General features: G+C 48.9%; 1 protein-coding gene across 1 annotated transcript in view; it reads left to right on the top strand.

Moving 5' to 3' along the window:
- The window catches only part of PLXNA4 (plexin A4), a 481,515-nt gene that overhangs the window by 87,601 nt on the left and 366,417 nt on the right, over positions 1–27,497 (top strand). Inside the window, exon 3 of the mRNA XM_070788177.1 lies at positions 7,866–8,048. Coding sequence (XP_070644278.1) covers positions 7,866–8,048 — 183 coding nt within the window. The remainder of the gene's footprint in view (positions 1–7,865; positions 8,049–27,497) is intronic.

The raw sequence follows: 27,497 nt of genomic DNA, 5'->3' as shown, positions 1-27,497 counted from the left end.
GTCCCTTTGGCGCCACCCTCCAGCACCCTAGAGGAAGCCTCTATGTAATACCCTTTTTTTCCCTCCCAACTGGGAATTTGGGGTTCTGGTATCTATTTCTCAGTACCTTGATAGAACACGAGAGGTCATTTTTCTCTTCTGTAAAATGGGGCTGTTCAGTTCTAAGCTCTGGGGTCAATTTCCTCTGAAATTGTACAATGTGTGAAAGCATGGCCATGCCCTGTCCTGGATGGAGAACCCACAATTGACCCCCAGTGTTGCCTCTTCCTTGAAGCCTTACTGCCCCCCTCAGTAGTCATGGTCCCACCCTCTGTCCCTCCAGCCCCGGTGCACAACTGAAGCTGGTCATACATGGCCTTGTCTAGTCATGGACCTGGTCTGCAGGTCCTCTAAGCCATCTTTCTATTGTTAGGTCCTTACCTGCTGCTTGGTGCCTAGTAGATCCTCCTAAACTCTCTTAAGCAAAGTAATCAGCGAGGAACAATAAATACTGCTGTCTTCATTTAGTGCCTCAGTGTCCTCTAGTGGCAACGGAGAGCTCCAGTAGCACAAGAGACCAAAAGTTGGATGGAAAAAGGCCCGACTGAAGGCCCCACAGTGGGTGAGCCTGGGAAGGTCTCAGATGCCTTCTTCCCCATAGTGGTCCAGCCTCCTAGCTTTGGGGGTGGGTGCAGGGTGCTCAGGACTAGATGGCTCGAGGCTGGATGCTACTTTTGCCTTCAGAGAGAGCCGGAGAATGGGTTTGCTCCCAGATGGAAGGATTCATCTCCCTGCTAGGCCAGGAGCTACCATGAGCAATGGGAGGACCAGGTCTGACTTTGTATTTTTCCTTCCTGGGTTCAGAGACGGTGGCTGCCAGCTCAGAGTGGTTGGCAGCTGTATCTCCAGGTGGAGAATTCGCCCATCCCCGAAGGCTCACCTGGTCAGTCTGGGATATTTGTAAACAGTGGATGTCTGGGGTGAAGGGGGAAGCCTATGGCTATGGAAGAGACCAGGTCCCAGAGCTGAGCTAATTGGCCCACAGGGGCATGGACCTGGTGACCTTTATCTCATTAGCGCTGCTTTTGAACCACTGAGCTCTGGTCTAGTTCTGATCTTTCCATAATAAGGACTCGATCTGGGGTTTCTGCAAAGGTGGGGTGACTAAGGGCGGGACTAAAAGAGCTCCACCCGGCAAGAGGGATGCATCTGGAACCAGGCCGGGGGCCATGCTAGCCAGGACAAAGAGTGATTTCAGAATCAGGTCCCCACCCAAGGCCTTATCACTGGAGGGCTTCAGGATGGATTGGCCCAGGTTATGAGGGTGGTGGTGGGGCAGGGGTCGGAGGGTGATGCCCACTGTCTCCCAGGTCTACTCCTTCTTCAGCCGTTCTCAGGGGGTCTCCGCAGAGACCACCAGAAACCGCTGGGGTCCCTGGTGGCTGCTCTGCAGCTCTGCCCTGCAGCCTGGGGAGACTGAGCAGGAAGGATGCTGGCAGCACTTAAAATCCCCTTTCTGTGGAGATGATAGAGCTTTTCAGAGTGCCAGTCTGTCTACAGAGTGGGAGCAATTTCCCTGTAATTGGTAAAGTAACCGTAACTGCTCTGTCATTTGTATGTAGCGACACGTAATTGCACGGTAACCTTTGCCGCTGAGTGCGAGGTAAGCGCGGTAAGCTATTAGATTGTAATTCGGAGTGTCAGCTCTGGCTCCCCACGCCACCTTCACCACCGCTGCTCGGCTCGGGGAGGCGGCCACGGGGCCCCTCTGCCTCCAGGTCTAGTGGGTCCTGCTCTGGTGGTTATGGTTGTCACATGGCGTTCTCTCCTGGGCCTAGTCTGTGGCACCCTCAGCCAGGAAGAGACCCCCGTGGGTGACCTGGGATGGTGCTTCTTACTAAATCATCTGGAAGGGGTTAAGATACAGATCTCTGAGCCCCAGCTCCAGACTTTCTGATTCAGTAGATCTGGGGTGGGGCTGACCAGAATTTGCATTTCTAAGGAGCGGCCCTAACTCTAACCAGGGCTTCCTTGGTGGCTCAGATGGTAAAGAATCTGCCTGCAATGCAAGAGACCCGGGTTTGATCCCTGGGTTGGAAAGATCCCCTGGAGAAGGGAATGGCACACCACTCCAGTATTCTTGCCTGGAGAATTCCATGGACAGAGGAACCTGGCGGGCTACAGTCCATGGGATTCTCCGGGCAAGATTCTCTCAGATCTCAAAGAGTCGGACTAACACACACACCCAGCCCTAACTCTTCTGGACCTAAGACTATTTCTCCTTTATTCAGCCTCATTGGCCTTGATAGATCTTTAGGAAGAACCACCTTTGCTCTTTCATCTTGATAACCTGAGTGCCTTTAATCTTGATCACACCTCTCTGAGACAGGTATCATGAATTTCCCCAAAGATCTAAGACTCACAAAGGTTGTTTGAATTGTCTATGGATGACTTGGAGTCAATCCCTGGGCTGGGAAGATCCCCTGGAGAAGGGAAAGACTTCCCACTTCAGTATTCTGGCTTGGAGAATTCCGTGAACCATATAGTCCATGGGGTCACAAAGACTCGGACACGACTGAGGGGCTTTCACACAACACACAAGGATAACCAACAGGAACCAGAGCTAACCACTCTCTTGTTTGTTTTTGCTGTTCAGTTGCTGAGTTGTATCCCACTCTTGTGAGACCCCATGTGTTGCAGCCCACCAGGCCCCTCTGTCTTTGGGATTTTTCAGGCAAGAATACTGGACTGGGTTGCCATTTCCTTCTCCAGGGGGTCTTCTCAACCCGGGAATCAAACTCAGGTCGCTTGCACTGGCAGGTGGATTCTTTACCACTGAGCCACCAGGGAAGCCCGACACTCTCCTAGCACTTACTAAGGGCCAGACATTGTTCTATGTGAATTAGCCATTGAGTCCTCTCTACAGTACTGGGAAGTATATGCTTTTATTATTATTGTTATCCCTATACTACCCATGAAAACCTGGGGCACACAGAAGTTAAACAACTTGCCCAAGGTCACACAGCACTAAGTGGTGGAGCTGGGATTCTAACCTAGGCTTTCTGGCTCTATTTCCAAAATAGTGTTAGCTATTTTGAGACTCAGGTCTTTATTTAGTCATCCATCAATTCATCCATGCATTTTCCATTTAATGTATATGTCTTAACCTATTATGAACTAGGAACAGAGCTAAGGGTACTGCTGCTGCTGCTGCTGCTGCTAAGTCGCTTCAGTCGTGTCCGACTCTGTGCGACCCCATAGACGGCAACCCACCAGGCTCCCCCGTCCCTGGGATTCTCCAGGCAAGAACACTGGAGTGGGTTGCCATTTCCTTCTCCAATGCATGAAAGTGAAAAGTGAAAGTGAAGTCGCTCAGTCGTGTCCTACTCTTAGTGACGTCATGGACTGCAGCCTACCAGGCTCCTCCATCCATGGGATTTTCCAGGCAAGAGTACTGGAGTGGGGTGCCATTGCCTTCTCCGAGCTAAGGGTACAAACATGCCTAAAATACGGTGCCATCCTTGAGCTCATGGCCAGCCCCCAGAATCCAGTGGATCACCAGTCTCACTTTACAAGTCAGGCACCCCATGAGGACATCTGTGCAAAACAGATCTGGTATCTTCATAATGGGAGAAGGCAATGGCACCCCACTCCAGTACTCTTGCTGGAAAATCCCATGGATGGAGGAGCCTGGTGGGCCGCAGTCCATGGGGTCGCTAAGAGTCCGGCACGACTGAGCGACTTCACTTTCACTTTTCACTTTCATGCATTGGAGAAGGAAATGGCAACCCACTCCAGTGTTCTTGCCTAGAGAATCCCAGGGACGGGGGAGCCTGGTGGGCTGCCGTCTATGGGGTCGCAGAGTCGGACATGACTGAAGTGACTTAGCAGCAGCAGCAGCATCTTCATAACGGGCCAGAAGGAATCCCAGAGGCTATGGCCCTGTCTGAGGCTTTGGGGTCTGTTCACGGGGTGCCCACTGCATACATTCCCATGCAGCAGACCCTAATCTTTTCCCTGGTAAGAATGAAGCTGCTGTCTAATGAATAAGCCCTGGAGAGGTGGCCAGAGCTCATTCGTGGGTATTTGTGGACTGGCAGGGGACAGGGCCTGCAGGCGCGCCCGGCTCCTGATTACCACAGAGTCCAGCCCCTTCCTGGCTCCTCTGGCTCCAGCTCTAATCTTGCTGTTAATGGGGCCCAGGGGAGGGCTCGGCCAGGGCTGGAGGAGCACACACTCTCCTTTCCTGTTGCCCAAGGTGCTCAGGAATCCACTCCAGCCTTTGCTTGTCGAAGGTGTTCGCCAATTAGGCTTCCCTTCCACGGGTCCTGGCATCTGCTCCCTACACCCCAGCCCCCCAGGGTCTGCAGGCCCTGTGGGACCCTCCCTCTGTTCCTCTCCTCCCATGCTGCAATTACTCTGATGCTTTGGCTCAGACTCTGAGGGTGGTGTCCTCAGAGAGCTATGCTCTGGCAGGGGGCACGCAAGGGCCACTCCCTGCTGCACCCTTCCCCCCCCCCGCCCCCGAAGGCTGTTCTGAGCAGGATTTCCATCAGGAAAATGAACCCGAAGAAACACTGTACCTTGAGGGTTCCCGTTTAGCCAGTGCCTTCACACCTGTTGTGTCACCTTGGTCTCAGGATGAGCCAGTCTTGCTTTTTACTGTCAAGGAATGGTAGGCCCAGAGAGTGGGAGGAGGCTGTGCCAAGGTGTATGCTTGGGAAGCTGCTCAGCTGCCGTGTGAGCCCAAGTCTTGTGTTTTCTCCCACTCCTTCACTGTTAAAAATCCTTCCCTTATCAATCCCGGCTGGAGGAAGCGAAGAGTAAGACCCCGCCCCCACCCTATGCCACAGTTGGGGACCTCAGCTTCCATGCACACCCAGGCTGGTGTCTGGTCCAGGCTCCTGGCCCAGCATCTCCATCACCCTTGTTTCAGCTAGGGCTCCGCTCAGATGGGAGAAACCAAGATACAGGGGAGTCTGAGTGGGAAGCTATCTTTGTCTCCAGAATCCTAGGGCCACGGTAGGAGCCCCAGTTGAGGCCTTTGCTTCATTTGAGCCTGATGACAATACCATGAGGTCAGCAATTTGGGGATGTACCTGCAGGTCTAGGTGAGGAGCCCGGAATCTGCCCCCTGTGTGGGTCTCACAGGGAGCTGACTTGAGCTGAAACTGGTGGAGTCCTGGCTGCCAGGACACCAGGCTGAGCTGTTCTCATGCCCCCCCCACCATGAAAACATTCCTCACCAGGGCTTTTGCGGTGCAAGATGCTGCCGTGGTAAACACTTGTGGGTCCCTGACTTTCTGCCTCTGAGCAAGCAAGGATTTAATGCAGCCATTGGCTGAATACACACTTTTGTTTTTGTAGGTGGATGTTTTTCATCTCATGTTCTGCCCAGTGAAGAAGAAAGGTATCTAGTTACTTAAAACTCAGAATTGCAGTCCTGGGGGCTGAACAACCTGAGTCGTGTCAGGTCAAGGTGGTGGGAAACATGGACAGCCTTGTTCCCTGCCTCAGTTTCCCCTTGTGGAGAGTGGACAGTCCTTCAGCCTTATCCACTTGGAAAATGGTAGTAGTGGGTGAGATCCTTTGGCTAATGGCAGACATCCTGGTAGCACAGTTTAGGGCTGAGAAAGTCCAGGGTGAGGACAGGACCAGAGGCAGGAATGTGCAAGGCCATGAAGATCCCTAAGCTGCCCTCTGAATGCTTGGCAGTCACCGTGGTTATGTCTACCAGGGAGAAGACATTGTCTGTCCTTTATCTGGGCTTTGTCCTTCCTGTTTCCTCTCCATCTCTTCTACTCTCCACCCTAGCTGTCTCTCCCTTCCCTAGTTCCTCATTTTAGGAAAGAACCATAAACGTCAAACTGGACCTTGAAAGCTTCCTCCTGCCTTTGACTCCTGCAGTTGTTTTTGGAGGGAGTGGAGGTAGTAGAGGCTTCCCTAGTGGCTCAGACAGTAAAGAATCCACCTGTGATGCAGAAGACCTGGGTTTGATCCCTGGGTCGGGAAGATCCCCTGGAGAAAGCAATGGCAACCCACTCCAGTATTCTTGCTATAGACAGAGAAGCCTGGTGGGCTACAGTCCATGGGGTTGCAAAGAGTCGGACACGACTGAGCGAGGTAGGGGTTGTGTTTGGTCTGGGCTGTTGGATTAGATGATGCGAGAGAGGCCAAAGGCAGGATGTGGGGTGGATGTCTGCTCTGCACGAGGCTGTAAGTGCTCCCTCCCTGCCCTGGCTGCCCCCACCACAATAAGAGGGAGGTCGAGATGCTCGGCACACAGACATTGCCTGTCACCCCTGCCCCCCACTGCTGGGAGGGAGCTGAGGGCCCCTGAATCCCTGGAAAGCTTGGAGTTGGCCACTTTGACGTGGCTCTGCTGGCAAGAGCCTGCCTGCTGGTTCTCCAGAAGCCTCTTCCTTTGGCTGGACTGGAGCTTTTAAAAAAATGACACCTTGTATTTTATTTCCCTGCTTTCTCCGAAAAGTCCAAAGGCATTTACAGGCATGAGCTCTATAGGCTTTATGGATGCCCATCAAAAAGCGGGGTTTGTTTCCTTCATTTTTATAGAGTGGAAAATCAAAGCATAGAGAGATGGAATGACTCTTAGGAGAGACAGTTCTTCTGAGAAAAAGGGGGAAATCCATTGTAGGATCTTTGAGCCTCAGGGAGGTCTGTGCCAACCCCTAAGCTGCTCAGTGGGGGGCACTGGAGGCCCCTCAGCAGCCACTGTCAAGGTCTTCACCACTCCCTAGGAGGACTCCCTAGCTGTGACCCTCTGCTTACATGGGGATCTGGGAGGCTGGAATAAAACAGGGAGAGACTCAGCTAAAACACTGGGGGTAGGGTAGGGTGCAGAAATGGCTTTACTTGTTGGTTCCTGACTCCTGAAATTGTCTTGGAATCAGAAGCCAGAGTTGGGTCCCTGTGTCCCACAGCGTACCTGGGAATCCCGGGAATGTCCTCTTTAAGGGATGCTAAGAGGTGTTCCTGTGAAAAAATGGTTTAGGAAATAAATTGTTTGGAAAAAATGCTGAGAGAATTTTAAAGCTATTTCTTCCTAAAAAGACTTTTCAGACCTTTTTTTGTAACAATTAGAAATATCTTAAATGATGTTAGAATGCACTGGGTTTCAGGACATTGCCCAAAATCCTTTGCCCAAGGAACCCGTTTATGGTGGAAAATCCTGTGGGACTTGTGTTCCATGGAAGGCATTTTGGGAAATGCTGGTGAGAGTCTGACAGTGTCAGGGCTGCCCTTCTTCACTATGCTGTGAAAGAAAAAGGAGGCTGAGATGGGACGTAGGGAGGCACCTGTGGCCCGACTGAATTCAGCCACAAACTTTCCACTCCTCCCATTGCTCCTTTCCCCAACCAACTGTCCATACACGTCTCTGCCATGGTGTTGGCGTACACGTATTAACATTCCTATTTTTCTGTTCCACACCTTTGTGTCCTGATCTGTGTGTCTGCTCAACAGTAAGTGTGTAGATATGGAGACCTTGCCCCACTCACTCCTTATCAGGGATGTCTGGGTCCCATGCGCGTGAGTGGTGGCCAGTACCTTCCCAAGTCATGGTGATGATGGGCTGTCAAGATGGTACCTGGAGCAGTTGGAGGTGGGGCAGAGAGGCTGCAGAGTATGGTAGAAAGAAGACTCCAGGGATCTGTGACTTTCTGCCATGTGACTTTCTGCAATCTACCTAGATGACTGTTGACAGGCAACCTAGTTTCTTTGGAGCTGAGTTTTTCATGTGATAAAGCAGAGATTTATACCAGGTGATTCATTTCTAAGGACTCTGCTAGCTCCAGAGTTTCCTGACTCAGTACCTCCGAGAGTTGCCCAGCTGCTTGCTTCTAATTCTTCTCCCTGTTCCTTTTCAGCTCTTAACCATTGATGACAACTTCTGTGGCCTGGATATGAACGCCCCCCTGGGCGTGTCAGAGATGGTGCGTGGCATCCCCGTCTTCACAGAGGACAGGGACCGCATGACTTCTGTCATCGCTTACGTCTACAAGAATCACTCTCTGGCCTTCGTGGGCACCAAAAGTGGCAAGCTGAAGAAGGTAGGACAAGGGGTAGTCATTTTGGTGATTGTATGGACAGCCTGTCCCCAGCAGGATGGATATTGGCTTGTGTTCTCTTACTACCCCGGGCCTGGTTGGTGAGTGATACAGGTTTGCACCAAGAAGGTGTCTTGCTGTTTTGAGGTCGACAGTGGTATTCTTGTCCCTTCTCTGCCTTCACATGAGGATTGTTGTAGGACTCACACTGGGTGAGTGTGTGGCTCCACCTCTTCTGTGGGCTGGTGTGCTCCTGAGAGGTGTGCGTCTCCAGGCTCCTAGTCTAAATGGTGTGCTCTGGCCAACGTGGGCTTATGCCCTAAGGCAAGACCCTTATTAGGCATGGATGGTTGGGAAGGATGGACAGGGGCAAGGGATGTGCCTGTTCCTCCCTCTTCAGCCTTTCTGGTTTGTGCATCCATCTGGAATCCATTTAGGGAACAGATGGAGGAAAGTATATAGTACCCACTGGAATTGCTATTGGGGCTAAGAGCCAGATTGTGGGACGAGGAAACCATGGATGCTGTGGGAGCACAGAAATGCCTGCAGGTGGAGTTGAACCGTGTGATCCGGGGACATGAGCTTTCCTCCTCGTTCTCCAGAAGCTTGCTGGCTTCAGTGGTACTGGGTGACCATGGCTTATCCGCTGTGTTTCATGTCCCCATCTATGCAGAAGTACTCTGTCACCTGCTTGGCTTGGGCTCTCATCTTAGTGGGTTGTTGGCACTGGTCCCCCAGAGTGCCCTTCTTGCTTGGACCAAAGCCTTTCTAAAACTCAAGGCAGTAGGTCCTGTTTTCTATTGGCTGATAATCATACTTCACGCTTTCTCCTGGGAAATACTGATGATGCCATGCGGAGATCCTGCTTGTTTTAATTAGGCTTCCCCTGGAATTTTCTGGACATCGTGTGGTTCAGATGGATGAAGCAGCGGTGCCTTATCTGAGACCGAGTTTTGATGCCTGCTTTTCTCTTTGCTATGTTTGTCGGTATGAGCTTGATGGTCAAGGGGAAATGCTGTCTGCAAATCTCGAGATTGTACCTGTTACCCTGTTCTATGGTGTGACAGCCCATTCCAGCCATTGTTTTTCTCTCTTCAGATTGTGCATCTTTGTGGAACAGGTGGTGGGGCTGGAGGGTGGGAGTGTGGAGGGGGAGAGGCAGGGAGCAGAGTGTGTGTGGGTTGGGGATGTGTGTGGAGCAGTTACATGGCTAGCGGCTGGAAGAGAAAGCGTATGTTGGTGAAATGCCATGGCACGAAGTGAGAGTGATGCAGGCAGCCCACCACGCGTTGGGATCACCCTCCTCATTGTAGTGTCCTGCCTTCTATGTCAATGAACAGATTCATTTAACCTTTGTCCTTACAGCTTGAAGAATGATATTACCTAGTCACCTGCCTTTCTGCGAAGACTATGTTAAACGCAACTGAATATTTCCTTGCTGCCTTGGCCTTCTCGTTGTGATTACTACTCACACAGTGGACAGGGCTCATGGACGCCCAGGGAGGATGCTGGGAAGTGCAGGAATGTTGTGTCTGATCGTTGCGGCCTTCCCAGCTCTTCCTCTAGGGCACCTTGTCACTTATCCCTTCCAGATGCTGCCTGGTCCACATCAGCACCCTGCCTCCTCCCTGAGCTGTAGCTTCAGCTTTCAGTGAGCTGGGAAATCAGATAACCAAACTTGCTGAAATTATGTCTGATAAGCCTCCATATAAGCCAAGGAGGGGGAAGTCCACGAGCTTTAGAGCAGGGACTTCGGGAAAAGATGTTTCTGTTGGTTGCTCAGGTGATTTCATTCTTCATGAGGATTCAACGAGTTCGATTTGCTGGCAAAGTGGATTCTAAATACCAAAGTCATTCCCATATACAAGTCACACAGTGAAATGTCTGTTGACCTGCTTTGCTTGCTCTGATGGTTAAATAAGCACTGTTGAGGGGTTGCACAGAGTCGGACACGACTGAAGCGACTTAGCAGCAGCAAAGGGTAAATAAGTAAGTGAAGGAACTGGGAGTGCTTTAGGTCTTGTCTCTACTAAGCCCATCTCAGTGGAAGGGAGAGGTGACTTTTTTCAATGTTCTGGAAGGTTCCAACCCCCTCAACTTCCTACCAGGGGCCAGAGGATCTTTTCACTTGCTGGCCAGACCAAGTAGACCATAAAGAATTTTTTTTTTTTTTGCTATTGTCTGAGCTGGTGGGTATATGGTGTCTGTGATATAAACATTGAGAATTCACTGCAAACAACAGAACAGAAAGTTATTTTCTCTTGGGGGGCGGGGGGAGATGTTTCCTGGCCATGGCTGCATCGTAAACCTAAGTTGGTTGACTTGCAAATAAATGTGTGCTCTTGGTCAGAGGGTGGTCAGAGGCTGATGGGGGCTGACTCTCTCACCTGTGGAAGCCGGTCCCCTGTTGGGGGTCAGAGCGAGGCCCATCTCTGTGAGTGGGGGCTGAAGACACCTCCAGGACCCCGGGCAAGCCAAGTGCACACATACATCCATTGTGGGGCAGGCTGTGAGCAGAGCCTTGCCTTGAAGTGTGCCCCGAGGTCAGCCAGGCTGGCCATGACAGGCCACACCTGACCGGGGGCTTTAGGGCTTTATAAACTGTGGACTGGCATTTCTCATCTTTTACTTTGGAGCAGGGGGTGGGGGCGAGGTTCTCTTTCAGTCACCTGGGACATTACATTTAATTTCCAGGACTGTAGTGGCACTGGTGAAGCGTAAACATTTGAGAAGTAGGGCCAGAGAGTCATGTGTAGGGGAATGAGCCAGTGGCCCTCCTGGGGGAAAGCCAGGCCATGGGGGCAGCCAAACTTTCTGCTCCACGAGCTCAGAGTGGTGGCCTTTTTAATAGTTTTGCTGAAGCCCAGCTACACTCCTGCAGACTCAGCCGGCCCTGGGGGACAGTCTGAATAGGGAAAGGAAAGCTGGGCCGCCGCGTCTGTTGTTTGAAATAATAAAAAGCGAAACTGGCCCATTTATTTATTTTTTTCTAAACAATAGAATTCCCCACCACTCTGGCTCACTGAGCACCACTCCCCTTCCCCTGTCATAACTCTGTCCTGCTTTTCCCAGAGGTTATCAGGACCCCATTCACTCTTTGGGCAGAGACCCAGCCGTGGAAAGCTGTGGGGCTGCAGGAGGATTTAGTGGGAAGTTTTGTGAGCTACTGAAACTGGGGGCTCAGGATAATAGAAATCATACAGCCGCCGTAATTACAGAGCCGGCTTCTCTGAGCCCTGTAATAATCTCCCGCATGAATCAAGGGCCTTGCAGCATTCTTTGCGATATGACAAGGGACTCAAGGTGGGAAGGCTAGGCGGGAGAGGGTTAGGGGGTTTGCTAAGAGTAAGGGACTTTGCTGTGAGTTTCAGGAGTTCAGGAGCTAGTCTGTGGCAGCTATCCATGGGCTGCCCTGAAAATTACTGACTTTCCATTTTGTTTGAAAGGTATGGGTCCCCATCATTGGCAACCTTGTCTCTGATGACTGTAATTTTACTCCTTTAGTGCACACATCACATGAGGCAGGGGGAAAGGAGGTGAGGAAAGTACCAATTTGGATGTCTTTTATTTTTTCTGATCTGTGTGTGTGTGTGTGTTATGGCTGGCATTGGCACATAAATGCTCCAGTCATCAGGAGGTGCCTAGAAATTTAGGAATAAGTTATGGGCTGTTACAGTTTCAACTACAGGTTAAACTCTTAAGGCCAGCACCATTCTGATTTGCTTTAAGGTGTCCATATAAATCTGAAAACCTTTGACCCAAGTTGGGGAAATGAGGTCAGTGTTGCCTTGGAGGACAAGATCTCTTTGCTTAAATATTCCAGCTCCGATTTCTCTGTCTCTTGCATTTTTACCACTAAGTGATCATATTTTATGGCTGCTGTTCAGCAGTGAATTACTGCCTGACATTAGTGGGAGAGACTAATGTTCATCGTGAACCAGAACATCATAAACTTTCACCTGAGGTGTGATTGCTCCTTTCATTTTGTGATTGCATCTTTCCTGGGTGTTTTGTTAGGTTGAACTGCACACACCAAGGGGCGGAGCACTGGGAGAATGTTGGGTAAGCAGAACCCTGGCTGGCCTTGCTGTTGGCTTGTAGTCGGATGTGTGTGTGTGTGTGTGTGTGTGTGCATGCACACACACACAGCCTCTCTTGTGTGGGTGTGTGTCAGCATGGAGAGTCACAGGAGTAGAGAACATAAAGTCATTCTTCTTGGGAATTGTCATGCAGCTTAATTCAGTCTTCCTACATTTTTTTTGTGAGCCTGTTTGAATTTTGTTTTTTTTTTACTTTTTATTTTATTGACATATAGTGGATTTATAATATTGTGTTAGTTTCAGGTGTACAGTAAAGTGGTTCTGTTATACATATCTAGCTTTTCTTTTTCAAATTCTTTTCCCTTGCCAGTTATTACAAAATATTGAGTAGAGTTCCCTGTGCTATATAGTAAGTCCTTGTTGGTAACCTATTTTATATCTATTTCATATATAATAATGTATATATGTTAATCCCAAACTAATTTATCCCTCCCTCTCTTTCCCCTTTGGTAACCATATATTTGTTTTCTATGTCTATGAGTCTGTTTCGTATATAAATTCATTTGTATCAGATTTTTTAGATTTCACACATAAATGATATCATACGTATCTGCCTTTTTCTGTCTGAGCCTGTTTGGAATTGATTTGCCTGTGTTCCTTAGGCCCTGAACACAGATCCAGAAGGGCAACTAGCAGAGGTGGAGGGAGACTCGCCTGAGGCTGTGTCATTCTGAACATAAGCTCTCAGAAACAGATGCTGCGTGTGTGGGTGTTTCTGCAGTGCTCGAGTCACAGGGCAACACCAGATCAGAGGTGTGCAGCCCCTGCCTTGCAACTTCCTCAGTGTATCTGAGAACTCTTTAATATTCACCTGGAAATTTATCCATAAATCAATTGATAATAACTAATAACAACGATAATAACAAAATAAAAACAATAATAATAACAACAATAAGTTAACGAAAAAGAAACTCATGTCATGGAAAGCTCTCTAGATGACTGGAGGCATCACAAAATTCAGTGGAGACAGTTGAAACTCCAGCTTGCCCTGCGATCAGAGCAGAACCTGAGTGTGCCGGATATAAGGTTTGGGCGTTCCCTCTGTTATGTTGTTGTTTGGTCTCTCAGTTGTGTCCAACTCTTTGCGGCCCCATGGACTGCAGCATGCTGGCTTCCCTGTCCTTCACCATCTCCCAGAGTTTGCTTAAACTCACATCCATTGAGTCAGTGATGCCATCCAACCATCTCATCCTCTGTTAGTTTTTCAAACCAGAGAGGCTTTGCTTGTGGGTAGTCACTCAAGCAGAAGGGAAAAAGAAATGTTGAAGTATCAATGCCAGACAATTTCCATAATGAGAAGAGTGCATCAGAGTTGTTGGCTTTTTGTTGTCATTGTTGTCGTGCTGTTTTTGCATTTCCCACCCCTGGTTTTGCAAGTATTAGGCCCACGTAGATCTTAACCTATGGGTTGAGTGAGGGGGATGCTGAGGCTGAGATGCTGCAAACAGAAGAGTGCAACAGATGTTCCAGGGACCCTCTTTTCTCTGACTTCATGTCTAAGGAGGGACAGAGAGATGGCTGGTCATTCAAGCCTGGGGGTCCTGGGACTGGCCTTCAAACCAGCCTTGCCTCGTGCCCTTCCATCCACTCCTTGTGGCCCTCCTCCCGCTTCGTTTCAGTCTCCTCAGCTGGGCTGTAGGCCTTTTTGTTCACGTTGTACCTGGGAGATGTGGCAACCAGCTCAGCTGGCAGTAGCCTCTTGTGTGTGTGTGTTGGTCGCTCAGTTCTGTCCGACTCTTTGTGACCCCATGGACTATAGCCCGCCAGACTCCTCTGTCCATGGAATTCTCCAGGCAAGAATACTAGGGTGGGTTGTCATTTCCTTCTCCAGGGGATCTTCCTGACCCAGGTCTCCTGCATTGCAGGTGAATTCTTAGCATCTGAACCATCCTCTTGGGCATATCTTATATTCCTGAACAACATCAAGCCCTCACTCAACCATCCTTTTTGTGTAAATGTGTTCCCACTTGTGCTATTTTCTTATCCTTCCCTACTTTTCACTACTCAGCCCTGAGGCTCACCCTCTGTCCTGCAGGTCTCTGGGCGGGGATCCCAAGCGGTCACCAGTGCTGACCCAAGTGGGGTTAGAGTGGTGTCCTCTCAACGGTGCGTCTGCTGCAGCCCCTCTCAAGGCAGTTGGACCCCAAGAGCTGGGGCTTAGACTTGTTCTCCTCCTGGTGTCCTCTTTAAACACACTTTGAGCTTCCCAGAAAATACTACCCTGGAAGCATTTGTCGTTCTTTTTTCCAAATGATCATTGCTAGTGCACATGACTTAAGGAGATGATTTTAAATGAGCTTTGCCAATTCAAGATTTATTGATACATGTGTGCCATTTTTTTGAATCATATGTGTGTATATATATATATATATCTACATTTGTGTAGAATGATCCTGATTATAAATTAAAGCACAGACATTAAAATTAAAGAAAGTGCTGCAGAAACACCCCAAATCATAGAGCGTGCTCAGTCATCTGATGCTCAAATGCCAGGCACGCTGGAGGAATTTATCCAGTGACACATGCAATTGAAGTAAAATATTGTGCTTTACAAGAACATATCATTAAAATGAAAACTAGCGGCATATCAGGAGTCTGGCCATGTAACCAAGACAACAAAGATGGGAAAGGATGAAAGGCATGATGTTCCAGAGGAAAAGGGAGGAGGCAGGAGGCAAGAGGAGGAGGTGGGGCACCTAGCCGTCAATGGTCCCCTCACTACTGGGCTCATAGCTTATCAGTTTTGGACGGGAAGAGGATAGAATCTGGATGGTGATCCTGGTGGAGGCTCCAAGCCAGGATAGGACCAGGGATGGGGAAGGCAGTGTAGCCAAATTGACTTAGAGTCCACCCGTGGAAGCTCTGATTGGGGGGTATGGTCTGCTTATAGTTCCTACTTGTTCTCGAGTGACTTCCCATGAATTCCATGCTTCCTGGTGCTGTCATGGTGCTTCTTCCAGCAGCTTTGGTTTCTCATAGAGGCATTCCTGGTGACTTCTAAACAACTCCTCACATCTCCCACATTCACTCCATGCCTTCTATCCCACCCCCAGGGGACACAGATGTATTGATTATGGACTGCTGTGTGACAAATGACCCCAACACAGAGGCTTTAACAAATTTATCTCACAGAGTTTATGGGGCAGGAATCCAGGTCTGGCTTAGCTAAGTCCTCTGGCTCAGAGGACTATAATCAAAGTGTTGTCTGGAGCATCCATCGTCTCCAGCTCAAGGCCGGAGTTGGGGAGGATCCTCTTCTAAGATCATGCACTTGGCAGTGCAAGGCCTCAGGTCCTCACTGGAAACCTCGGCCCCTGGCCACGTGGTCCCCATGATGGCCACTCACACAACAGGGCAGCTGAGAGAGGGAGCCAACAAGAGGCGGCGAGCACGATGACAGCCAGATTTTCTGAAACCTAACTTCAGAGATGACTTTTGTGGCATCCTGTTATTAGAAGCCAGTCACATGGTCCAGCCTACACTCAGGGGAGGGGCTTCCACAATGGTATGGATAAGGAGGCAGGGGTCCTTAAGGTCACCTTAGGTCCTTAAGGTCACTTAGAGGCTGCCTGCCACATGATGACTGTTTCTAAACCATCAAGGACCCCTGAACCAGTACTTTTAAAGTTCAAGTTGACTTTTAGTGGTATAGGAAGAAGCACAGCCTTACTCAGGAACCATCATGGCACCAGCACTGAATCCTGACTTTGGGCTCCCACAGACTTTGATTGACATAGGAGAGAACCCAAAGGATGGACAACAAGGGGCGAAGTGGCCTGCTACACTCATAGGGCCAGAGGGCAGCACATCGTCTTGAGTGGGTGGGTGGTCTGGGAGCTTGGGGAGGCGTCCCTGGGGACCCAGCTTATCTTAGGGAAAGGGTAGTAATTTGTGATGGTGGATAAGCGAGACTTACCTTTCATGTCAGTAACTGATGAGAGCTCTGATTCCACGGAGAATCCTTGCCCCCTGACTCTGGCCTCTTTGGGGGATCACCTAGCTTTTAAAGTGAAGGAAGCAAAGAGAAAGTTGCTCAGTCGTGTCTGACTCTTTGAGACCCAATGGACTGTAGCCCCCCAGGCTCCTCTGTCCCTGGGGATTCTCCAGGCAAGGATACTGGAGGGGGTTGCCACGCCCTCCTCCAGGATATCTTCTCCACTCAGGGATCAAACCCAGGTCTCCTGTATAGTTGGTGGATTCTTTACCAACTGAACCATGATGGTGGAGTAGAAGGACGTGTGCTCATCTTTGACCTCGCTTTTAGGAAGGGGTCATTTTCCTGTGGATTGCGCCTGGCAGGAAAGAGGATGGGAAGGGGACCACCGTGCTTTGAACACCTCGTAGGCAGCAGGCACTGTTCTAGGTGCTTCCCTTGTGTTGTGTACATTGATCATCTCATGGCATCCTCAGCCTTTCCTTTCAGGTAAAGACTACAACCTCCCTTCTACACAGGAGGAGAGGGCTTGAGTAACTCACTAGAGGGCGTGCAATTTGATCTAAGGTCTGCCCTCGCTGATACAGGCAAGTCATGGACTCTACCTGTGGCTACGTTCTCGGCCTGTGGGTAAATCTTACCTCCTGCCTCTGGCCAGCATACCTGTTGGCCAGAACCTTCCTACTTTCCTTTCCTTCCCTCTGTCTCTGCCCTGGCTCAGGGCCCCAGTGGTCAAGTGTGGACGGTTGTAACTGAATTCCCCATCTCAAGGCGCCCCCCCACTTTAATTTCCTGTAGATTGTGCCAGACTCATCTATCTAAAACAGCTCCAGTTCTCTCATTCTCCTACTTGAAAAACTATAGATCTTGTCCAAGCTTCTGTGGCCCCCACTGCCTGTCACCCACCTGCATGTCAGAGGTCCAGCCTCTCCAAGGACACAGGTCCTCCAGCTCAGCCCTTCAGCCCTGAACACTGCCTGGGCCCCCACGTTATGAGTCTCCAGGATCCCAGCTAAATTGAAATACCAAGGAAGGAGCTCCCACCTAAGAAATGGTGGGCTTCCCACCCCTGCAGCAGCTCTCGCATCACAAACCTCCCTCCAAGAACAGCCTCCTTTGAGGGGGAATTATGCTGGACTGCATTGCACAGTAGAGCGGGTGGTGGTCCTGGGGAGGGGCCGGAGGCTTTCTGGGAAACAAGCTGCACTTTTCCACTCACCACTGACCCGCCACCCGGGACTCACTTGGGGTGTTTGTCTTGGGGGTTGTCACAGAATTCTCTCTCCCAACAGCCCCCGGGACTGTGTTCAGTGGTTCCTGATTCCTTTCCCTGTTATTGGTCAACCAAGGTCCCCGTGACTGGGTCATATCCCATAACTTCTTGGCAAGCCCCCTGCAACTGAGGACCTAATTATACCGTCTCCTTAGACCCCCTGGTCCTTTTAGCCTCTCCCTCCACCAGTCCATCCAGCCTTCTTTTTCCTCCTAAATGCCGGTCCCCTCCACCCAAGCCTCATGGCCTTTCTCTGTCCTGGACCTGCTCGCCCCACGTTTACTCTCTCAGCTCTTGGCCTCTGCTTCTTGTCATTGTGCGGCTTGTACACTTTACATAGGGGAAATCCATTCGCAGATGTTATCTTGACTGATTACCCAGGACGACAGTGGGGTAGCAAGTCCCGAGGCAGCTCTGGCTCCACGATTTCTTCATAGATTTAGTGGCTCGAGGGACACTGTGATTGGATGGTTGATTCACTTGACCTGCGTTGCCCTGTTGGTGCCCCTGTGAGTCTCTTTAGGAAAAGCGGGCCAAAGAGTGGGTCCATCAGCAGTGGGTGTTGGCTCAGGGCTCCTCCCCCTCCACTGGCTCTCTCTTCCTTGGGGCCACTCTCTGGCATCCCCAGCGCCTCCCCTCAACCCAATTTTTCTGCTTTGAGCCCCCTTCCAGAAGGTTCCTCCCTCACCATACCCCACCCTGAAGGCTCCAGAGGTTTTGGGACCAAGAAGGGTGGAAGGGAAGGCATACAGGAAGAGATTGTTGCCAGGGAGTTGGATTGTCTTTCTGCTTAACTCATATCTCCCACCAGATTGAGAGTGTGCTGGGGACGGGGGAGCTGAACTTGGGTGTGACCTCAGTGGCTGGTTGGACTTGAGGGGCCAGAACGATGCTGAGACCGGCTTATGACCTACTCTCATCACTGCATCCACAAGTCACATCAAATCCTGATGCTTCTCAGGTCTTCCCAGCAGGAATCCCAGATGCCAAGTGTTGCTTCAGGCAGGATTATACCTAATATCACATGGGTATCTCACATGCTTTGTGGTTTCTGATAACAGTGAAGATGGTTAGATACCTTTGGTTCATTCTTAAAGATCTGTAAGTGGATGAATTCTCTACCTTGGTCTTTCGGCTAACTTGCCAGCCTTCCCTGCTGTGATCATTCAATTCTCTCTATTTCATCCTAAGAGCACAGCATTTATCCATGCTTTTCTACCAGAAACAGAATCCCTTTACAGCGATTTCTCATGATAGGGGCACCGGCTTTTTGAAAAGTTGTGTGTACCTAAAGCCATATTTTAAATGCTTTAGATGAGCATACAATAAGAATGTCTTATTTAATCTTTATTATTAAAGCTCTTCTGGGCCTTCCCCCAGATATACCAGGCTTGGGAGAGGAAATTACGTTTTAAATATCACTCACAGAATCCATCTTTCTTAAATCCCATGAAGTTTATCAGGCAGGATCATCTGAGGCCTCGTAGAGCTGAACCACGCTGTTGGCCTTAAGTGCCCCTGTGGCGGCTGGGGAACTGGTCTCCTCCAGAGCTGGGCAGGGTCAAGGACAACTTGACTGACTGCTCCATTGCCTCAGTGAGGCTCTGGGCCTCTTCACTGATGGAAAGATCATGGGCTTAAGAGATAGGAGTTCATCAAAGGAACCAATGAATCCTTTTCTAAACTGAAGAACACTTTCCTAAAATTAATAGCCTCTGAACATATTTATTTTACTAAGTTGAGTTTTTATTCACTCCCAGTTTTATTACCCAGAAATCATAGGCAATAGTTTCAAAATCTTAGAATTTTTCCCAAGAGGAATTTGTTCATTTTCTTTGCATTAAAAAATAGTTTTTTTGGTTTGTTTGTTTTTTCACTTCTGGATCAGACTTCTAAACGTCTCCCCCAGCATGTCTAAACCTTTCCTAGTTAGATGTGGGTGTCCAGCACAGCACTTTCCTGAAATGCTAAATAAAAAACATATTTTGAGATTGACTCTTGGGGCTTGGGGTCTTATAGTAGCTGTGTGTGTGTGTGTGTGTGTGTTTATCAGCTAGTTTAGGCTAAGCTAAGGCTCAGTAACAAATAACCCCCGTTTCAAGTGACTGCCACAACAGCATAAACTTGTCTCCAGCTCATGCTCATGTGCACCCTGGTTTGGCTGCAGCTATGCTCTGGGTCACTTCTTTCGGACAGAGGCTAAAGACATGCCCAGATCCCTCTCGGATGTTAATGCTGTGGCTTGGATGTGGCACATGTCATTGCCCCTCACATTTTATAGGCTACACCAAAGGGAATGGTGTGGAGACTCTACTCTCACCACGGGAAGAGGCCAGGTGCATATATGTTCCTGGAGGGAGGGACAGAGGATATTCTGTCAATAGTACAGTTTACTATAAGGATTATTATTGTGAACATTACCTTGAGTCAGGACATCTCTACTTGACCTGTCTGTAATATGCTGGATGTTTCTTGAATTAAAGAGCACAAGGTATCTTCTTACTTAATATTGGAGAAGATGTATGAAAAAATACAGGATGTGGCTGGTTTTATGACATCAAGCTCAGAAAGAGTGTTGGAGATTTTTAAAAACAAAATGCTCTATCAGCTTGTTTTCTGGTGACTTGCTTCTTCTGAAACTGAAATGAGAATCACTCAGTCCCTTCCATTAGTGAGGGCTGTAGTTGTTTGTATTTCCCTGCATCCAATTTTCCTTAAGAGTGAGGGCACTTTTCTACTTAAATACAAAGATTAGACTGTGCTCAATGGATGTCTCTTGGAATAATTAAATTATCCAAATTTATTAAATCATTTCTCGTAACTACAATTAAATGGAATCTTCCAAATTAATTTTCCCCATGTAATTTACTCCACCCACTGACAAATTCCCCCATCTCCCCTCTGTCCTCTTGTTTTTTGACTATGAATTCTAAAAGAATTCACTCTGGACAGTCAGGACCACTGGCCCTTGAAATTCATCCTCCAGGTGAGGAACCTAATTTGGGAATTCTAGTCCCAAAGCTGGCTACTGACTCAGGGCCAGGTTCCCTGTCAGGCTTCCCCACCATCTCCTCCTCTTTGGAAATGGCAGAGCTGGAATCCTGCATGGAGGAAGCAATCCTGCAGACTGGTTTGAAAAACACTGATTTTTTTCAGCCTTCGAACTCATTCTGTGGATAGCAAATTTTTTGGCTGACGTGTCTTAAACTTACATCATATTGACGATGCCTGAGGAGTCCTTGAACATCCATAACTGGATGGCACTTGGAATAATTAAATGATATGTATTTTCACGGCTGAGCTGGTGGCAGCCACTGGGTGAGTCTTGGAAATCAAAGAAAGCTTATAGGGAGTTGCCCTGTTGCAGATGTGCTAGAAGGAGCCCTTTGATCCTTTCTAAGCTCTTCACCTTCGATTTTCAGGTGGATACGAAATACTGTGGACCCTCTGCCACACACACACACACACATTCATGCCATAAACGTGCACATGTACCTAATTCCATGCATACCTGTGTGCACTCATGCATGCTGATGTGTACCCATGCATGCACACTTAGGAGCCAGACCGGTCTCTTAAAAAAAAAAAAATTGAAGTATAGTAGATTTACAATGTTGAAATAATTTCTGCTGTACAGCACAGTGGCTCAGCTATGCATATATATGCATTCTTTTTCTGATATTCTGTTTCATTATGATCGGTCCCAGGAGACTGGATATAATTCCCCGTGCTGTACAGTAGGGCCTCATTGTTCATCCATTCTAATGTAATAGTTTGCATCTACTAACCCCAAACTCCCAGGCCGTACCTCTCCCCCGCCTCCGCCCCCTTGGCAACCACACACCTGTTCTCTACATCATGATTCTGTTTCTGCACTGAAGATTAGTTTGTTTGTGCCATATTTTAGATTCTAGACCCTTCTCTTTGCACTCAAGCCTGGGGCAGGTCCTCCTGTGCTCTGCCCTCTTGGACTGAGCCCACTCCCTCGCATTCTCTCTGGGAAATTAGCAACACACCATCTAATCAGTTTACCTCTGACTCGCCCACTTTGGCTTTGAGATGATGACAGAGTGCAGCTATTTAGCTGTCAAAGGCTCTGACTATTGCCCAGATGGACAGTGCCTCAAACATCAGAGTGGTTTCTTGCTTCCTCATGGGTGGGGGGGTAATGACTCTCCCAGTTGCTTTTTTAAGTGCTTCATGCATCTGCCTTTAATTTTAATGCCTCTTGCCTGCTGACCTCGCTTCCCGACAGCCAGCCTAAGTGTGATTCCCATAATTAACTTAGTGATAATTTAATCTCTCTGCTTTAAATTTGATTGTTTTTGAGGGAGTGGGGTCTGGGGACAGGAGAAAGGGGAACTTTGCGCTTTGTATGACCTTTGTTTTTGTCTGGACTCTTTCTCTGACAGCAAGATCAGAGGGATATAGCTGGGTCGGGTGAGGGGACACAGGGAGAGAGAGGCTCAGGGCATCATGGGTAGATTCGAGAAAGGATGCTAAAACAAAACTCTCTCTCCATTCCTTTTCTTGTAAGAGGTCGTCTTTCTTTGTCCCCTTTTCTCCCCCCAAAATGTGCAAACATGTGAGAGAGAGTACACAAATGCTTTCAGATGCTTTGATGGGGAGTAGCTTGAAAATGAAAAAATAATAAACTTCCTTAGTGGGCATGGCAACTATTCTCTTAAGCCAGAAGAAGGCAAGAAGGGGGGAAAGGCACCATTGGGTGCTACCCTGCTACTTCCCATGTTCGCTTCTAGGCATCCTCGCAGCCTTTGTGCCCAAGTGTCTGTCCAGGTCTGTGTCAGGGGTTTCCCATGCTTCTAAACTGTTGAAACCGAGACCGGCAGATTGTCTGAAGAGGTGGAACCGACAGCTGGGAAATCTCAACTTTGTTGCTGGCTGCACTCCTGATTTTGGACAAATTGTTTAACTATACATATTTCACCTTTTGAGCAACTAGCATGCTAATATATGCACCCCCCATCTCTCATATGAATAAGCTGAGAATAAAAGGTCTTCACATCTGGAGAACATTTCTTGATTCAGTAGGAGAAACGAATAAAAATTAAGACAATGGTGAAGACCAAATGATTTTATGTGCTTAGTAAACTTCTAAGGAGAGTCTTCAAACTCCATTGAGGTAAACACATATGTGAACCCAGGCAGAGTATTAGAGCAGAGGGTAGAAAGTCCCCAGGGGAAACCTCAGAGGCTCCAAATAGATGCACTAACCAGTCCTTGTGGGATTTGTGTGTGTGTGTGTGTGTGTGTGTGTGTGTGCGCGCGCACATGCGCGCATGCGCATGTACATGCTCAAGATCTCTTTGGGAGAACTTCAGGAAGCCACCCTTGGTTCCTCCTTAGATTGCTACTGCCTTGAGGTGCTGTAACGGGGTGCATACCATGGGTGAAGGAAGCGGGGACACAGGGCAATACTCAGTTCTGAAAAGCTTGGGATTCTTCCTACCACCTCCTGCAGCCTGGAAACAAGGTCTTTGATTTATGAGCTAACTTTTAATTAAAAGAACAGCCAAAAAAAAAAAAAATCTCATATTGCCTCTCCAGGATAAATGGTTCACAGTCTGAAGTAATTTTGTTTCTTCTCCCGGTGCTGCAGGGGCGTGTGAATACGTGTATGTATGTGTGCACAGATGTGTGTGTGCACGCATCATGTGTGTCATGGGATGTTGGCTGAGTGCTCTGTGTCAGACCCCCCCCCCCAAAGATTCTTTGCTCCTGCAGCTGACCCTGCCTCTACCCTCTGGGTCCTGGTGTGTAGCCATAATGCTAGCTTCTTGCTCTGTATCACAGTTTCTCCCTGCAGTTTTTCCTGACATCTTTACATGAAGAGATGCTGCTGTCAGTTTCTTTCTGACTTGCTTGTAGAACTTCCCTTCCTTGAGCCACAATGATGTCTCTGCTGTCTTTGGCAGAAGAGATTTTATTTTGGTGGTCACCCCGAATTCTCAATATGTTTTGATTTATTTCTCTGACAGCCCCTCATTACCTCCCATTGGCACTTCCCAGTATGGAATTTATCAGACCCCCAGCCCTTCTTCTCTGGGAGTTGATCTTCCCTAATATGACTGAAACTGACATGCAACTCACCCCTGGCGGGTTGGGATATAAACCTGGCCTTTCTTATATGACAGCTTTTATTCTCCATCACTATCCATCACCTTTAGCTGTGTGATGGGGACCACTCTTTTCTGTGGAGTCCAACCTTCTAGGAGTACCAATGTTTATTTGGTAGTTAGAGATGGATTTCTTTCTATGAGAGATGTATTAAGTCCACTCTGTTAGAATTTTCATTCCTCCCTTCATCAGGAAGGGCTGTGGAGCCCCATCTATTGACTGCAGAAGCAGGAGCCATGGGTCCTCATCTCAAAGAACCTGTCCCCTCCACTGCCCTCCTGGGGCTTTGGCAGCAGCGTTGGAGTTGCCGCTGTGGCTTCTTTGCTCTGGAGGGAGAATCTGTCCATGACACACACTGAAAAACCTCAGGAGAACTGACCAGCAAAAGTCCCTAGTTAAGATAAGCCAAAAAACCAACTGTGAAGCCACGGAGAGGTGGCCTGGGCCAGCGGCAGAAATTTGGGTTTGCACTTGATGATGAATTCTCCGCCTTCTCTGCTGCTGATTCACTGCAAGGAGCAAGGGACAGTCATCACCAACCTGGCCCTTTGCAGGGCTTTGGTCTTATTTGCAGTAAACAGCAGAGGGAATGAGCTCCAGGCCTCCCCCACCTTCTGCTGCTGCTCCATTTATAAACACTCTATCACAACATGTCTTGGTATAAGCAGGAGCGGGGCTTCACAGGGACGTGAGCCACCAGCTCACGGTTAGGATATTTGTTGCTACTCACTGCTCATCACAGCAAAGAACGTTGGTATATAGATGTACTCACCTTAAAGCGCCAGCTCACAGTACCTGGGCTCTCCGGGCTGGGGGAGAGCAGGGTGGCAGCAGTCCAGGCCTCACCCAATGTCCCATCTCTTCCCATGCCCTGCCATCACCTGCACCTGCTCCTCCTGGGTGAGCCAAGGGAGGGACCCCTGGGCGCTCCACCTACCTGATAGCACCAGCAGTGACATCCACTTTCCAACTTCCCAAAGTGATGTTTCCCAGAGTACTCTGAGGCCCTGGGGCTGTTCTGCAAGATGAAATCATTGGTTCTAAATTTGTCTTTGCTGACAGCCCAGAACCAGGTTCCAGGGCCCCTGGCAGGCTCGGGAGGTAGTCTGCTGGAGGAGACTCCCACGTGTGCCCCGGCTCCTGCCACCACCACTGTTCCACAAGAGGGGCTTCCGTCTCCTCCGACAATTCTCACTTCTGTCTTCAGCTTCCCTGGGTTCCCTATTCTTAAGATTAGCTTTTGTGCCTACGACCTCAACTTAGGAAAGAGCCAGCATAACAACCAGCTTAGAGAGTGCACCCAGACTCAGAAGAAAGGGCCAGCCTCTTCCGTGTTTGTGCTTGCTTGTGGACAGTTGTCCTGCATCACAAGCACGGTGCTGGATATTTTTCAAGTCCACCTCTGGGTGCCGGAGCATCCTCACCTTCCCCCGTGTCCGCAGTCCCTCATCTGACAAATTAGCTTGGAACTCGAAGGGTCCTAGGAACAAGTCTTGGGAGTGTCTTTAAGGAAGCAGGGCTGTTTGAAATGGAAAAAGAGGACAGGCTGCTCTTTTGGTGAGGACCTGGGCCAGAGCGCCACAGAAGTAACAGGGGAGGCAGGTGAGCTTCTCTGCTGGGAGGACTCAGCCGGCAGTGCCTTTGGAAGAATCAAGCCCTGAGGGAACGTGGGCAGGCAGCAGCAGACCCCTTCCCAGGGACCAGCAGTGGAGTGTGTGTCTCCTATCACTGCTGCGATAGATTATGAAAATTACTGACTTAAATCAGCACAAACTTACTGTCTTACAGTTCTGTAGGTCAGATGCTCACTCGGCTGAAACCAAGGTGCCAGCAAAGCTTTACTCCTTCCTGGTAGCTCACAGAGTCCACCTACAATGCAGGAGACCTGGGTTAGATTCCTGGGTCAGGAAGATCCCGTGGAGGAGGGAATGGCACCCCACTCCAGTATTCTTGCCTGGGAAATCCCATGGACAGAAGAGCCTGGTAGGCTACCGTCCACGGGGTCGCAAAGAGTTAGACACAACTGAGAGGCTAACATGTTCACAAAAGTTCTAGAGGGGAATCTGTTCTCTCATCTTTTCCAGCTTCCTGTGGTTTGCCCACTTTCCTTGGCTCATGGCCCCCTCCCGCCATGCTCAAAACCAGCAGCACAGCATCTCTCTGCCCCTTCCTCGAGTGCATCTCCTACTAACCACAGCTGGAAGAGGGTCTCTATTCTTAAGTATTCCTGGGATTGGATTGGGCCCACCTAGATAATCCAGGGTAATCTCCCCAGGTCCTTATCTTTGTGTGTTAGTCACTCAGTCTGACTCTTTGTGACCCCGTGGACTGTAGCCCACCAGGCTCCCCTGTGCATGGGATTCTCCAGGCAAGATTACTGGAATGGGTTGCCATTTCCTTCTCCAGGGGATCTTCCCAACCCAAGGATTGGACCCACATCTCCTGCATTGCAGGCAGATTCTTTACTACTCAGCCACCAGGGAACTTGCCAAATCCCTTTTTCCATGTGAAGTAACATAGTCTCTAATTCTGGAGGTAAGATGTGGACATCTTTCTTTGGAGGGGCAGTGATTCTGTCTACCACAGAGATGGCTCTGATATAGCTGCAAGGTTGTTGGGGAAGATGTGTGAGAGTGGAAGTTTGGGGAGGCATTTTGGAACCAGATAGGACCCATGGGAGACCCACCCCTAGAGGGGTAGGATGGGAAGGGGTGGGAGAGAGGCTCAAGAGAGTGGGGATATATGTATACTTATGGTTGATCAATGTTGTTATATGGCAGAAACCAACACACCAGTGTAAAGCAATTATCCTCCAATTAAAAAGAGAGAGAGAGAGAGAAGTAAAGTGTTTAAAAAGACTGAAAATCCCACCAGACTTTGGCATAGTTCCCAATCAGATTCAGCTCCTCCCACCCCAGCCAGACGGCATGAGGATGGTCTCCCATGTTTTGGAACCCAGGAAGCTCCACTGGTCAAGACAGCTTTGGGCTTTCCTTCTTGGACATTGGAATGAAAGGGGCCTTTCATGGACTTAATCAGTTTCAGTGACTTTATTTGGAGTTTCATTATCTGTAAGTTTGCTTTCCCTTGGTTTCAGAAGAGCTTTTTCTGGGGGGAAAAAAGGCTTTTGGAAAGCTCCTCTTTGTCTTTATTTTACAAGGCAAAGTAGGTTTTGTTTCCTCCACTATGTGCAACAGCTACCAAAGCCCAGTGGGAAGAACTGGAAGGAAACCTGTCAGCACGAGGGTCAGTTGTGACAGCTGTGAACAGTGTCCCCTCCCCCGAAAGGGAGTCACCATTGACCTTGATGATTTACCGGTTGGGAAACCGTGATTGGCCAGGCTCATGTTTGTGTGTCTACTTTTGTTTCCTTCCTAAAATTTCCCAGCACCATGGCCAGCTTCTCCTGAGGTTTACTGTTGAGCAAGATGAGATTTTAGGCATTGTGAGATGACCAAAGAAGAGAAAAAAAAAGGGGGCTTTTATGGGCTTGGTGACTTTAGGTGGGCAGAGTGAGTGAGAAAGGGCCAATGGGTTTGTTAGACCAGACTGAGGTCTGTCTTCAGTCTCAGGTGTATGAAATAGAATTTTCAGCCCCTGGGTGAATTGTCAGTAAGAGCTGGTTCTGCTTCTAAATTGGAAAAAACAACTGGGACTTCGGTCAGGGCTGGGGAGGAAAGAGAGAAGCCAGAGGTGAGGGAAAAATGAGCAGCTACTGTGTGCTGTGTGCTTTGCGGCTCAGACCTTACAGCGAATGCCTAGCGCCCTGCAGCAACCCTGCATGGTGAGGGCTTTTGCTGCAGTTTTGCCCTTGAAGAGATCTGTATTCAGAAAGGTAGAATGCTAGCTGGCATACAGACTCCAAAATCTATGCCTTTATAATCCATTGTGCAATCTCTACCTTTTATGAATATAAATGACTTTTTGGTTCCTTTTGCCTATGTGCATTTTATTTTATTTTTAAAAGATTTTTTGGATGGAATCATTTTTTTTTAAGTCTTTAATTG

This window comes from Bos indicus, chromosome 4 (assembly GCF_029378745.1).
Source record: "Bos indicus isolate NIAB-ARS_2022 breed Sahiwal x Tharparkar chromosome 4, NIAB-ARS_B.indTharparkar_mat_pri_1.0, whole genome shotgun sequence".
Taxonomy (NCBI): Eukaryota; Metazoa; Chordata; class Mammalia; order Artiodactyla; family Bovidae; genus Bos; species Bos indicus.
Note: the sequence above shows the minus strand (reverse complement) of the source record. Positions and strands in the feature narration are given on the sequence as shown.